The sequence below is a fragment of the Symphodus melops genome (genome assembly GCF_947650265.1).
Source record: "Symphodus melops genome assembly, chromosome: 15".
In the NCBI taxonomy this organism is placed as follows: Eukaryota; Metazoa; Chordata; class Actinopteri; order Labriformes; family Labridae; genus Symphodus; species Symphodus melops.
The window spans coordinates 14,718,858-14,733,701 of NC_136705.1; the positions used below are offsets into that span (position 1 = coordinate 14,718,858).

Consider the following 14,844-nt stretch of genomic DNA (forward strand, 5'->3'; position numbering starts at 1 on the left):
TTAAATTCTTTATGATTGAAGCATAATTGTTTCCTTCCCTACAGTTGACTCGTGCACTATTGTTTTGCACACACACCCATATCCCTCAAAGCCCAAATTAAACAAATGACTAATAACTGATGTAATGAAATCAAAGAATGAAATCCCCTCTGGACTGACTCACTGCTTAGAGAAAGTCAAATAACCTAAATCATACATAGTTTCTGGTCAAAAGCAGCCTAATTCGTTTAAATCCAGTAAGACGTTACCTGATTGGCTCTTCGGGGTGGTCCTCTGATTAACCCGAGCAGCCAGGAACCTGATGACTTTGATCTGTGATTGTCAGGGTCACTCGATGAGGTCAACCAGAGTCTGCTGTGAAATCGAGCGGGCCAGTGATGAAGTATTTGATGAGCATGGTTCCAAAATGAGACGTGACACCTAATTCAATCAAAGAAGAAAAAACATGATGACCAAAGTAGAACTCCTATTGATTCAGATTGAACTCATCAAACAAAAATCATCCGTGACTCCCAAAATCATTGGGTTATACACTCAAAGGTAGGTTTAAATGGTTTTAAATGACATTTTAAGGTTGGGAAGTTTGGCTGAAGTCAGTATTGTGAAACAGATCAGTTTTTCAAAAGTAGACATTTTGTCGGTTATGATATGGAAAATGAGTGCTTATTCACAATTGAAGGCACACATTTTGTCAAGCTGTTTGGTACAACAGCACAACAACTCCTCAGTATGTCTTTTGTTTTTACTTCAAAAGAATTAAGTTGAAATTAACATAGTTTTACATGATAAAAATGATCTTATTATTTAGAAAAGATACAAAAAATCATTAATGACATTAAGACCTTAATCTAAACTGTATCATAGTATACTGAATAGATCTGCAAGTGTTTTTTTTTTTTTATGATTACTTAATCATAAACACCCCCCCCCCCCCCCCCCCCCCCATTAGGATTTTCAACTTTTCTGTTTTATGTGATTTAAGTGGACGTTGCAATGAGGGCTTTTCACTTGTTCTTAAAATTGTGTAGTATTTTCTAAGTTAACTGTTAATTGACCATGATCAATTCAAGTTGAATTATCAATGGTAAAAACAATGCCTTTCCTAAAGAAACAACACACACACACACACACCTCTTTCTTTTTATGTCCGTATCGCCCTCTGTCCTTTCTTCTTTCGTTTCCCCCCTCACTGCTGTCTCTCTTTCTTGTCCCGCTCTAACATCTTTCTTTGTCTCCCCCGTGGCTTCAGAGGAAGATGAACTCTGAACAGCTGTGGCGCTCGCTGCCAGTCGTGAGTTATGGCGAGCTGCTGTCCTCTTGGCTTTTATTGATAATATTACACTACCTGATGTAAATATGACTCTGCAGCATCTATCCTGTCTGCCACTGTGTGTGTGTTTGCATGTGTGTGTGTGTTTGTGATATTTACTTCCTGAACTCCATCCCATGACAGAAGCACAACGAAGGCTACATGCAGTTTGCAGGAAACAGTGAGCAGAAATCCAACATGATAAACAGCTCCGAGCTTTGAGTTGGCTAAAAGAAGAGCTTGCACGTCCTGCATCTATATATTTTTTGTCTGTCTGTCCCGGGTTGTGACTTCCTGTAGTGCTGTAAAAAACATGTCTCTTCACGAGTTGGTGTGTCCATGTGGTGAACACACTAAAACATGGCTGGATTTTACTGCCACATCTGATTGTATAAAGATAAATGATTTTGTATTATGTCATTTCTACTCAAAATGTTTCTGGATTTTCTTGAAACATTTGACTCTTTAACTGTCCCAAATAAAAGACAAACATTAAAAAATAAAAAAGAAGGAAACAAAGACAACACACACACTTTATTAAGCAGCTGCATTGTTAGAGTATTTCCCTTTTTGGGGTGCCCTGACCTGAAGGTGTTTACATGAATGACTTGTCTATGAGCTTGACTGAAGTCCAATATGCACAAGCGAACATACATATTCAGAAAAGCAAATGCAAAACTCTGCAGCTGCTGTCCACCCACACATTACAACGCACAAACACACTCACACACACACTGTACCACATTCACTGCATTCTGCCATTCCACTGTTAGAGACAGGCAGGAAGCAAATGTGTCATTTATTAGGCTCTGTCTCCAGTCTCTGCCGATGATGAATATCTGCGATCTCCCCCATGCTGCTCCTAAATATTCACAGACAAAAGGCCTCTTACTCTATGAAATTATCCCGTCATTAGAAGACGGCTCTGATTAGATACTGAGACTGGATTAGCCATCTGCTCGGCTTTTGAGCAGAGGAATGATACGATCAGGACTAATTGCCATGGATCCCAAATATGACATATTGTATTTATTTTGAGTGGCTTGAATTTTTTCCTGCATAGTCAAATGATTTCATATACGTGCTTACTATTCACTCTACAAAAGGGCACTGTGATGTGTTCTACATAGTTTGTAGTGATCTTGTTAAACTTCTCTGAACAATTTTGGAACGATACCTTTCTGATCAAGACAGTACCAACAGGTATTTAGAAGTGACAAGGCATTAAGTTAAGGAACTGAACTGCTGCTCCAATGATTGCTCCAGTTTTGCTTTAAATGTCTTTGAGTTCATTTAACTGTAACAGGTTTCCAGTTAGAAATGCAAACTACCAATAACCATAGCAACAAAAACGTAGTGTTAATAAATATTAGCCCCTTAAAGGTGTATTAAGCTTTTTAAAGCCTTCTATAAAATATTGATCTTTTGAAACAGCTGTGATCTCACAAGATAAACGTGAGATAACGTTAAATTTGCCAAAGATACACTTTCAACATTTATATTTAAAAACGTAAAAGCTACAGCAGCTGCTAACTGCAGACATTTGTTTCCTTTCCTTCCAAAGACAATACTACAGTACGCATGGGTTACATTAACCATCTACATAATTGTTTTTAGCCCCTTTAAATCTTCTGATTAAGAGAAAGATAAACAATGTAAATAAAAACATTTAGCCTTATAACAAAAGCTAACAAATCAGCTCGTTATCTTGAACCTATTTATCCAACTTAACAATTTAGTGGTGGAGTGATAGCCCTGCACTTGTTTCCATATGTCAAACAGTGGAGATGGTTATGGACAGTGTGCTGGAGTCATGAGTTGCCACTGTGGAATGGACACATGCAGCAATTTATCACTTGTCTCTCAGCACATGTGTGGGTGGCCCGGCAGCGGGTATTATTGCAATTTGGGAGCAATTGACAGTAATCCTCTCTTTCTGCTTGTGTGAAGCTCATCATCCGCCTGCACGCTGAGAGTCATGTCTTCATAAGAGACGACCCCGAAAGCTTGAACAAAAAGCTCTATTGGTTGTAGATCAGACTGTATATCATTATCAGCTTGACGCCAACTTTTTGTTGGTGGTCCGGAGAGGGCTTTTAGAGTGAACTCGAACACATGCTCTCAAGGAAACTGAGCACAAATAGACACAGGGATAGCAGTTCCACAAAGGAATTATTTAATTTTATAGCCAAAATAGTCATCTGTATGCTTTTATAGACCAAAAGGCTGAAACATAACAGTTAGCAGCAATGGAACTGCCATTGCTTGCAACTCACAGGCCATTTAGAAAAAAAAACTCGTGCAAGAATCTACTGACCATCTCTTTGATTCAGCAGACTATAAATGAGACATGCTTTCCGTGTCTTCCCATAAATGTTGTATATCTGAGTACTTTTCTATCTGATTTGTAAAAACAAACAAGGAATATATTAAGTCACTGGCATAAACAGCAACACATCTAATGAAACTAAGCCTTTGTAGCAATGCATGTGTCTGTTCCTCAGCCTTACCCCCATCCATTCTCTTACAGAGCTGTGGTTGCCATATGCTCAGATTGACTATAATTGTTAGCTTCCTGGATCAAGTGTTCAGAGGTTTGCAGGTATTTAATATACCCTGCAGGCAGAGTTAAAAAGCAATCATGAAATCCAATTCTTCCATATAAAAACAAACGAGTGATACTCCGGGACACACTTCTATTTATAAAGCAAACACTTGCCTTCATCTTCACAATATGTCATTTAACGCCAAATACTGTGCCGAGAACAGCAAAACGTTTGATGGATGGGTTGGTTTAATGAGTGAGAAATCATTTTGATGATGAAAGGAGACACAATGTTAATGGGATTTCTTGGAGACCTCAGATTTGAAGTGGGGTTTGCAGAGCTGGAATAACTATTACATTTAGTACAGTAAAAAGCTGTGAAAAAGATAAAAGTAAACACTCTGATGTACAGAAAAGGGCAGTTTGCTATTTGTGCTCTTGCTGCATAACTTTCCCTTGGGGACAATAAAGATCTCATTTAATGACTGATCAGATGATTTTTCGCCGATATTTTCTGTGATGACAGCATGTATCATTCCTCATTTAACTGCCCTTGTGTTGGTTAGAATCCATGATGAGCTGATGAGAATGTCTTTTTGTGGTCACATTTTATCCTTTGGTTTTGTTATTATCCATGCTAGTGGCTTGGATAATAAGTTGGTATATTTGTCAGTCCGCCTCTTATTTCCAGACTGAAACATTTCAATAACTTAGGGATGTATTTTACATGACATTTTGTTGACTCTCATATTCCCCCTCAGAAAAATTAAAATAATCAACTAGCGCATTTTACGATTCTTAATCTGGCTCCATAATCAGAAAAGATTTTGTTCTTGAATATTCAGGTTTATTATCAGATACCTAGAGAACTTATTCCCATGTTATTTTAAAACATGTTAGCATACTAGCCTGCTACACTTAACTATTTTAAAAACAATCCATCACAAACAATATCATTGGGAGAGAGTTTCAATGCTAGCATTCAATAATAGGTTTATGCATATGCATAAGGTTGCAAAAATATATAGCTGTCGGAAATTGTATTTCTTTATGAATTAGTTATAATAAAGGCATGATTGAAAAGCGCTGATATATATGATTTCAATCTGATAACACATTGATGTCAATGCCAAAAAGTATAACCGGACACAATAAAACAAACCATCAATCACATATTTAAACCTTCATGTCAATCGTATTCATGCCATAAAAAACACCATAGAGCTCACATATAATAAGACGTTACGCTCTGATACAGTATCACTACAGCCACTGACTCTATCATGGAACTATTTACTGCCCATATGGCCACTGACACAGGGTCACGTCTGTGTTTCAAGTGAAACCACCAAGAGTTGTAAAAGGCCTGCATACAGGACTGGGTACAAATTCAAGCATTAGCACATTACTAATTACTGCCGGTCACTTTTAATAAATTCTTTCCTGACATATGAGTTCCAGCTCTGTAAAAAGTAAGAATGATGCATAAGGGACACATTTTAAGCGATGCTGCAGACTTTTGCTTTAAGTAGAAATCCTGAATGTATGTAATGGAATACTCTACTTTAAGATCTATATGGTTCACACCGAATACTTGGGCTTTAAGAGAATACTAAGATAAGGAACTCACACATTCACTCGGATTAAAATCAAAACCTGTCTGTATTAGCCACATTTTCTCAGAGTTATTAATTAACAAGCCGAACAGTGTAAAACTGCAGGGAGCGCTCCGTGGGTATTTTGAAAGGCTGTTTTATGTTTTATTTGTTTCCCTCACTGTTTCACTTTCCAAAACAAGTTCTGATCGGCTTTAAGTAGCCTTACAGTCACACTAAAATAACTTTGTGGAGTCCTCTTTTTATTTGTTTTAGAGGTGTACAAAACTTGTCCCCTGTGTTTATGGCCAAAACAGGCATTTATTTGCCATCACAAATGTTACAAGACCAGATGTATCTGCTTATTGTGATCCTATTAAATGTCCCAGTCTTGTTTCTGCTTTAATGCCAAGTCGGCTGAAGTTGATCTGATCCTATATGGGTCTCAGGGAGGTTTCCTAGTTACTTGTCGTATTAAAATTCTGGCGAAGAAGGAGCAGGTTAATCGCTAGCAGGGTTTGCAATAAATTGGCAGCATGCAGCTCTACAAACTACATCAACTGCACAAATTCTATTAGCTTAAAGCTAGAACACTTCTCGAAAAAAGTGCACGCATGGTGAGTCTGTACACCTTTCCCCTGTGCAGCATTTGCAAAATTGTAGATGATAAGACATAATTGCACATAAGTGTGTTTGCGGACATTTAAACAAGTCCAGAGCATTGGCATAAATCAGGATTTGTGTGAAGCTCATATACCTGCACGCTCTCACACTACAGCTTTGACGAGATACAGGTCTGAGGGAATTTAATGATGAAGGTTAGCAACCGTGAAATATCTGAGGGTGCTGGAACCCTTCTCCTCTCCAAATTGTAGACGCATACCATGCTATAAGCTCTTAGCGAGAAACGCCTTGGCAGAGCATAAAGGACTCAGTGTGCGGCTGAAATGACCATATGACTCCTGAAAATAAACAGGAATCAAATGAGGTGATTGATCGAATAAATTAACATCAGCAGCAGACAGCACACACACACACACACACACACACACACACACACACCTACACACACACACACACCTACACACACACACCTACACACACACACACACACACACACACACACTATCTCTCTCTCTCTGTTTCTCTCTGTCTTTAACACGAACACACTCGAGCTCATCAGCTCCAATGACCTGCCTTGTAGAAAAGCACACTTGTTGCTTTTTGCTCCTGTTCTAAGTCTGTGGAGCAATTAAGGCATAAAATTGCTCCACAGCAGTCTGGTTTGTTGAAGCTTTTGCCTGCCTGCTTGTGATAGACATAACTGCACAATTGAACATGCTGTGCTTGATTGCAGGACTGTTGATTCATAATCCTCGCTCCATGTAAATTCATCTGAGCTGATTTCTGCACACTTGTCATTTGCTTAAGACATCATACCTGCTACTTGCAGATTGAAAACCGTTTATATTTCCATCCAGGACATAATGTTACCTTATCAGATAGTGTTGAAGGCTTTTATAGTCATTTTAGAAAAATGTGTATAGTACTTAATAAACACTTTCCTGTATCACAGGATTTGTACTTGCTTTGTTAAAATGTTGTCTCATGTTTTTTTTTTTAACAACATAAAAGTAGTTTTACACTGTAGGCTGTTTTGATATTAATTAAAGTGATAACTAATAGATAAAGGAAACATCTGATATTGAGTCTTTATGTGACAAATCAGCAGGTTTTTTTTTTATTTTTTTCGAAAACTAAGAGGCTCATTTGAAAAGACAGCAGCATGTTGCAAAACTGATTCGTCTTTTCTGACTGATTTAGTTATTCTTGCATGATCTTCATAAAAAAGTCTGTCTCATTATTTCAGCTACTTGTGGCAATGTTGTTTTTCTTCCTTTAGTTTTTGCCTGAAATACAAAACTTCCAATCTGATGAACCTGCTGCTGGTCGGAGCCTTCTGAAAATTAAGACAAGACCTTAACACATGCATACACGCCCCTCATTCCCGCCCCTCACTGCTGCTCGCCTGTGTGGTTTATTGAAATCTCTTCCTTGCTCTGTCGGATAGCCCCGGCCTCTGGGGTAACAAGATAGATGTAAACAACCAATTATTGGATAGGCCCTCATTCACATCCCTCTAACTAGTATAGACACACCGGTTCTGGCTTTAATAATTCCTTTGCATGTCTGTCTAAAAGAATGTTACTCATCAACCCCTTGTTGTGCCTGTCTCAAGTCACTGTGCGTAGAAAATAAAAGCCATATCCCTTCAGTCCCAACATATATGCATTGCAACACACACCAAAATACACATCTTGCAGTAATCAGCTCAATTAGTGCAGGTCCTGGTGTAGAGCAGAGGGAGGTTGTGAAAATAAAGGGGTTGGCTATTAGGAGAAATGTGATCTTCATTCATCAGCGGCTGTAATAATGACTGTTTCCCTCTGATCAAACTGATGCATGGAAACAAGGAGTTTACAAACTCTGTCAAGGGCCAGATCTGCCCAGTGCTCGTACACACACACAAGCACTGGGCAGATTCTTTTATTTTTTTTGTACAATTTAACTTACAATTCTTGAAATTCTCTTGAATTTGTTCTGATTTGCCTTCACTTTAAAAAAACGTCTTTCCTCATCATACAACTTGATGCATTCTATAGTACAAAAATAACAGGACGTGATTGAGAGAACAGGATGAGGATGATGGGAAGCTTTTTCTTAGGGATGGAATATTTTGAGTGTTTTTTTTAACCAAGGATGCCAAAGATTCCTATATAACACTTTTTTTTGTTTAATAGTTTTACTAGTTTAATCTGAGCTGGATTTTAGTTTTGAAGTGATTACAACTAAAACTAAAAACCATTTAGAAACCAATGTGAGACGCTCATTGCATGGGCATAAAGAGACCCCTTATGGCCCCCATGTAGAGCTCTGAACCCTGTTTTGCTGCATCTGCCCCCATCATCCCCTAAATCTATCCCAAAGTCAGTTCTTCAACCAATAGGGCTATACTGCAACTTTGCACACAAAAACATTATACCTATAGATCTAACACTGCTTCCAATTACTTTTAAAGAACAAGTTCAAAAATATGTTTGTCAGTAAAATGTATGGACACGTTAGGTTATTTGGCACACACCAGAAGAATCTATATTAAGAGTCAAAACGGGACGCTACAACCGCAGAGTGAAACAGTGAGTGCATTGTGAGAGTTGTGTGTCTGTGTGTTAGATGGTGGGAGCTGATAAGTTTTTTTATCTAACATCAGTTTTAAATGACTCGTCTGTCAAACTGTGCAGCTAAGAGGCGCTCTTACGTTCAGTCATCGGCCTCGCGCCTCTGCGCACGAGCTTTCTTTGAAGCTGTCTGAATCAATTATTTCATAGCTTATTTGCAGCACTATATTATCATTATTTATGACATCGCAATTATTTTTTAACAGATCGGATTATTATATTTATTCAGTTTTTTTTCTTTTTTTTTTCTTTTACATTTTCTGTGTGATCAAATGTTTTCCTGTGAGAAGTAGCCCAACGCTTAATTTTGCTCGCTATCAATTTCAGGCGGGCCTCGTTCCCCTGACGATCAGCAGTCAGCCTAATGCCTTAATACTGTGTGAACTGCGCTTCAGGCCAAACCCAAGACAATTTATTAAACACAGGGAGAACACAACGCGGAAACAGGGATCAGGCTCATCTTACAGGACTCCACATCTCTACTGATAAACTCACTTCATAATTGCAGGAAATGGTTCCTTTCAAAAAGCTACACTTATAAGAATAGACTTATAGGCCTCACGACGGGAAATGATTGATTCATTGATCAGTCGATTTCTAAGCCCCTGATATTTTGCAGCTCATGACTCAGATGTGTTGCTGCTGAAACAACATTTAAAAAAAAATGTGATGATGATAGTGTAAAACGCTTGTCATTAGATGAAAGGAATAACATTAAGAGGAAAGCGAATTACCACAAACATTACACTTTTTAATTCAGACATTTTTTTGCTGCCTGCCTTTTTATTAGACAAGCGTCAGAAGTTCAATTTGGCTTTAAAGTTTAGTCTGTGCTTTTCATGGTGCACGGGTAATATGATGTTAGGAGATGAAAGCTGTTGAAAGTTCTGTGTGTGTGTGTGTGTGTGTGTGTGTGGGGGGGGGGGGGGGGGGGGGTGTACATGTGTGTCTTTGGAGGCAGCAGTGTGCAGTGATGTGATCCTTAGTGTCTGTAATGAAGAGGTCCCATGGTGAGGCGATAGAAATCTAACAACAACACGACAACACACGGCTGTATATGCTCAACATCTTGCCATTTTTCACTAAGTTTGAGGCAGTAGTCCAAAAAAAATTATAGATTTTATAACTGGTAGTTCATTTCCAAAGTTGTTCACCTTTGATTTTTCCTAATAATTACATTTCAAAATGTACTTTTCTATAGAACTCTTCTTCTAACCTGATTGGGATTTTAATCATCCATCAAGCTAAACACAAAGAGAGAGTTTAGTCTCACCGGTGCGCTGCAGGTTTTGATTCCGCTTTTTCTTCTCCTCTGCACGGCAGTCTCTCCTCTTCCTCCTCCTCCTCCTACTCCTCCTCCTCATCATCTGCTCTCCGTCCAACAAACTCCTCAATTCTCACGAGCGCTTTAGACCCTGCACACTTGTCATTCTGTGCGCTCCTGCCGTCATCGCCTCACACTTAAAGTCTAAGTTCCATCTTTTTCTATCACACATTCAACAAATAAGAAAACCTTATCATACAGTCATATCAGCTTAAAAAAGTGATAATGAACAATATACCACATAAATAATTAATTAAATGTTTCATTTGAATTCGAACAAAACCAGCATTTGCGAACTTTATGCGCAATCTTGAGCACAGATTTCATAGATGCATTTTTTTTAAATTATTATTTTATAACTACTTTCCGTAACGCCACCGCCCCTCGTTGCGTTTTAGGTCTTACGGTGTTTTTTGTTTCTTATTTTTTGTAATAATATGTATTTGTTCTAAATGTTAGGGATTTTTACGCGTACATTAATAGTCAGTTATTTTGCCTTTTTCATTCACTTGTAAACCTACATTAAAGTTATTCAGGTAAAGTTGGTTCTCATAGTTTCGTTTGAAAGGAAACTAGAGGTAATCTGAAATCCAATGTCTCCTTATTAATTTGAGATGAGACGATATATATTTTCCTCCCGGTCTAGAAAATTAGATTTAAATTACTTGTTTGTATTTGTTTGTTTCACTTAATATCAGCTTCAATTAGCAGGTCACTTACTTTTCACAAACTTTTCATCAAACTCTACCCTATACTTGTCGTTCTCTTGATTAAAAAGGTGAAGTTGAACTTTAAAGCTCCTGCAAATCTTGATTGATTAGTATAACCGCTCGAGGCTTGAAGACAAACTTGAACAGACTCTGTGCACTCTGGCGCCATCCTTCCCCCAGCTGCGGGACCTGTGCGCCTCTCCTCCTGCTCGCACTCCCAAAGCCCCGCGCTCTTTGGCTGCCCGGGGTGTCCGTCAAAGTGAGGGGGAGAAAGAAAAAAACTGTTTTAGAAGAAAAATCTGAGCAATATTTCTGTTGGGAGGCGGGCTGCTGGTGAATGGAACAATCGAGTTGACTTCGCCAGGGAGCCACCTCAAAGCGTCTCAGGTTGCTTTGAGTGACAGCGTAACCATGGAGAATAATTTGACTAAGGCTATTGTCTTATCCTCACCATCCCCGGGTCAGATAACCGACCAATCAGAGTTCATATGATCGCTTGTCTTGCCAGCTTAGAATAATATTATTAAAACGAGCTAGCGAGCACGGTCTCTGGGAGAAGGTTATGTTGAAACGCCAAGGAAAAGGTGGAGGAGGACGGTGTAGGAGCGGCGTCGTTCTCTCTTTCTCAACAACTTTAAGAGGATTTGTCGCCTGGGGTTCCGTATGGCTGAGTAGACTTCAGTTTACTCCACAACACGCTGTTGGATTTTACATTTAACCTGAAGCTGTCTGAAGTTTAAGTCTATTTTGGGACCTTTTGTCACTCGTGGACTTAATGCGTTTTGATTTAATGTAAGACTGGGGCTGAGCAACGTGGAAGTAAGGCACAATATAATCTGTATTGATTTACATTGTCGCCATGTCCATGCTTCCGACGTTTGGTTTTACGCAGGAACAAGTGGCGTGTGTTTGCGAAGTCCTCCAACAAGGAGGGAACATCGAGCGGCTGGGGCGCTTCCTCTGGTCGCTGCCGGCCTGCGAACACCTCCACAAAAATGAAAGCGTCCTTAAAGCAAAAGCCGTCGTTGCCTTTCATCGGGGGAACTTCAGAGAGCTCTACAAGATCCTGGAGAGCCACCAGTTCTCTCCGCACAACCATCCGAAGCTGCAGCAGCTGTGGCTCAAAGCGCATTACATCGAGGCGGAGAAGCTGAGAGGCCGCCCGCTCGGCGCCGTGGGGAAGTACCGTGTCCGCAGAAAGTTCCCCCTGCCCCGCTCCATCTGGGACGGAGAGGAGACGAGCTACTGCTTCAAAGAGAAGAGCAGGAGCGTCCTTCGGGAGTGGTACACCCACAATCCTTACCCTTCCCCTCGAGAAAAACGAGAGCTGGCCGAGGCCACGGGACTTACCACCACCCAGGTCAGCAACTGGTTCAAAAATCGACGGCAACGAGACAGAGCAGCGGAGGCGAAGGAAAGGTAAGAGGAAATATACAGATACAATTGAATATATCTTAAATATATGGTTGATACTTAGTATTTATGTCAATAGCTTCAACCTAAAATGGAAAACAATAACTCCAGAAGACACCATCCGTATTAGACTACTTCTGTGTGTTCACCCACATCTGGCAATTTATAGGAATGATTAAATATTTATAGATTTGTAGTTCTTCAGAAAAAATGTCCCAGCTCACTCCACACAACTGTGTTTGTTCAATGCTAATTATGCGAGATGCAGGAGCTTTTCAAACGATTACGTTAAGTTTGCACTCACTTCCATCACTGTTCTGATGTTTGAGATTTAGGCCGTGCTTAAAAGTTGAAAGGTTTATTAAAGGGTTGTTGTCAGATAAAATGCAAGGATAAACGTTGTGTTTATCCCACTTATACATTTAGAAAAGACATCACAGGATCAGAGTATTTCTCCCTCCAGATATTTGGAAGAACAGATGAAAAAAATCTGAGAACACGTTAAAACGACGTTTTGTGGTGTAATTGATGTGGCAGTCCTTGTAGCCTCCATATCAGCCTGGCTGACGTTTCATTAGTAGTAGTTTGTACATTTCAAAGTTTGGAATTGACACAGACAGGCGAGCAGAGAGGTTTCTGGAGACGTGTTTCAGTCAGGTGTTCTCTGGTTTGGTGTCTTCTTTCAGCCTCTGGCCACTAATTCGGGCTGAAAGCTACACGTAAATCATGTCTTCCCACTGAGAGGACCTTACTCATCACTGCACACATAAACTACGCTGAACGTAACAAATACACGTTCAGCAATAATTAGGCCTGTCAACCCAGGCTGAGAGTTAGCTTTCTTTGATAAACGTCTTTCCTTACAGGTCACCATGCTTAGTTACAGCCATTCACCATTAGCACATAGTCAGTAGTCAAATAGATTTATTGTCTTCAGTAACTGTGCACAACGGCAGTCATTTAACCCTGCACTGCTGGTAAATGACTGATAGCAGTAATTATTTCCAATAGTCCACTTACTGATTGTTTTATCCTTGTGCACGTGCGCATGATTGATGCGTAAATAAATAATCAGACTGAATATTTAATGGTTTGTATTGGAGATGCTTATTGCTACTGTAAACATGACGCAGCTTAATTAATATCCCAGGCTTAACAGTAGCGCGTGTGCGCGCGTGACAATGAAAGAGACAGTGTGTGTTTAATGTTTCTTCCAAACAAAATTGTGTTGTTGTTGTTTTTTTCCACAGCGTTTCTTCTTCTTTTAAACATTTACTATCAGGCTGTTTTTTTTCCTTTTTCTTTTTTTCTTTTTAGAAGTAGTAGTAGTATAGCAGCAACACGTATTGTTATATTATTTTAATCATTATAGTGTTGGTTCATTGTTTCTGACGTGCACTCACCTGTATCATTTTTCTTCCTTTTTACAGAGAAAACAACGAGAACTCCAACACTAATAGTCATAACCCATTGACCTCGTCCATGAATGGAAATAAATCTCTTTTAGGGAGTTCTGACGACGACAAAACTCCTTCAGGGACACCGGATCACACGTCCCAGAGCCCGGCCCTGCTCCTCGGCCCCAACAGCGGTTTATCCTCCCTGCACGGCCTCGCGCCCCCGCCGGGACCCAGTGCCATCCCGGTACCGGGCGGTGCAGACTCGATGCACCATCACCACTCTTTGCACCATGACACCATACTGAACCCTATGTCTTCGAATCTAGTGGACCTTGGCTCTTAAAAGAGCCGGCACAGAAGGGAGACAGACAGTAACATTTTGGATAATACATTTAAGAGGTCGTGTGAGATAAGCTACAAGCAATTACGGTAAAAAAGGGCAACGCAGACGGACTTGAACACTGCGAAAAAAGCCACCTCAACAACACTTTTAGTCTCACATTCAGCCTTTTAAAGTCTGTTTGAACAAGTAGGGAGATCTGCTGGTGTGCAAAAACCCCTTCTTTACAACCAAATTGAACATGTTTCTGGAATTTTCTGGCAACAAATCTCAAGGAAGAGCACTTCAGACATTTTTTCAAAAATATGCCTATTTATAACAGGAAACGTTTTGGCATGGGGGGACAAGACAGATTTGTAACGACAGAACATTTTTTCAGTGGTTGTGCAGACACAATGTGAGGAGGATTTAGGTCGTTTAAAATAAAAAATAAATAAAGGGGAAAAAAACGTATTTTACCGGACTGTAAAAACGTGACTTGTTATATTGTTGAACAATTAAAATAAAATGTCTTAATTCTTTTTACTATCACCATTGTAATTTTAGTTGTTTAGATTTTGTCAACAGACTCTAAAGGCACCGAGTTTAAAGCACCACATCACCTGTTTGTTTACAAAGGGGTTTTAAAAGAGAGCCATAAGATTTTTATTTTTTTTTTAAAGAATGTCATTTCATGAGGGGTGGGGAGGGGGGGGGTGTTATGATATGCTCAAGTGTTTTATAAGATCCGCGAGAGGAGAAATATCTTAGTCTCTTGATATTATTTGCATTGTCGTTGGAAAGAGACTGCATGTAAACGTTGCGAGAAATGATGAAACATAAAACATTCAACTATAGTTTCATATATCCTTTATAATAAAAAGACAAAAAGAAATACGTGGATTAAAATCGAGAATTTCTTTGAAAATGAATCCTTCTTGGCTGTTCCTCTCTGTCTCTGTATGAAGCAACAGTTTGTTTCGATATTTG

General features: G+C 39.5%; 1 protein-coding gene and 1 long non-coding RNA gene across 2 annotated transcripts; one reads left to right on the plus strand and one right to left on the minus strand.

Moving 5' to 3' along the window:
* Positions 1–267: 267 nt before the first annotated feature.
* LOC306836272 lies at positions 268–10,796 on the minus strand. Its single transcript, XR_013780753.1, has 3 exons — positions 10,733–10,796; positions 9,962–10,173; positions 268–420 (listed from the first exon to the last, which is right to left on the minus strand). It is a non-coding gene; the product is annotated as an uncharacterized lncRNA (long non-coding RNA).
* A 136-nt stretch (positions 10,797–10,932) lies between these two features.
* six2a (SIX homeobox 2a) lies at positions 10,933–14,149 on the plus strand. Its single transcript, XM_079362489.1, has 2 exons — positions 10,933–12,141; positions 13,566–14,149. The coding sequence occupies exons 1-2, from the start codon at positions 11,582–11,584 to the stop codon at positions 13,876–13,878; spliced, it is 873 nt and encodes a 290-aa protein (XP_079218615.1). The 5' UTR covers positions 10,933–11,581; the 3' UTR covers positions 13,879–14,149.
* The last annotated feature ends 695 nt before the right edge of the window (positions 14,150–14,844 follow it).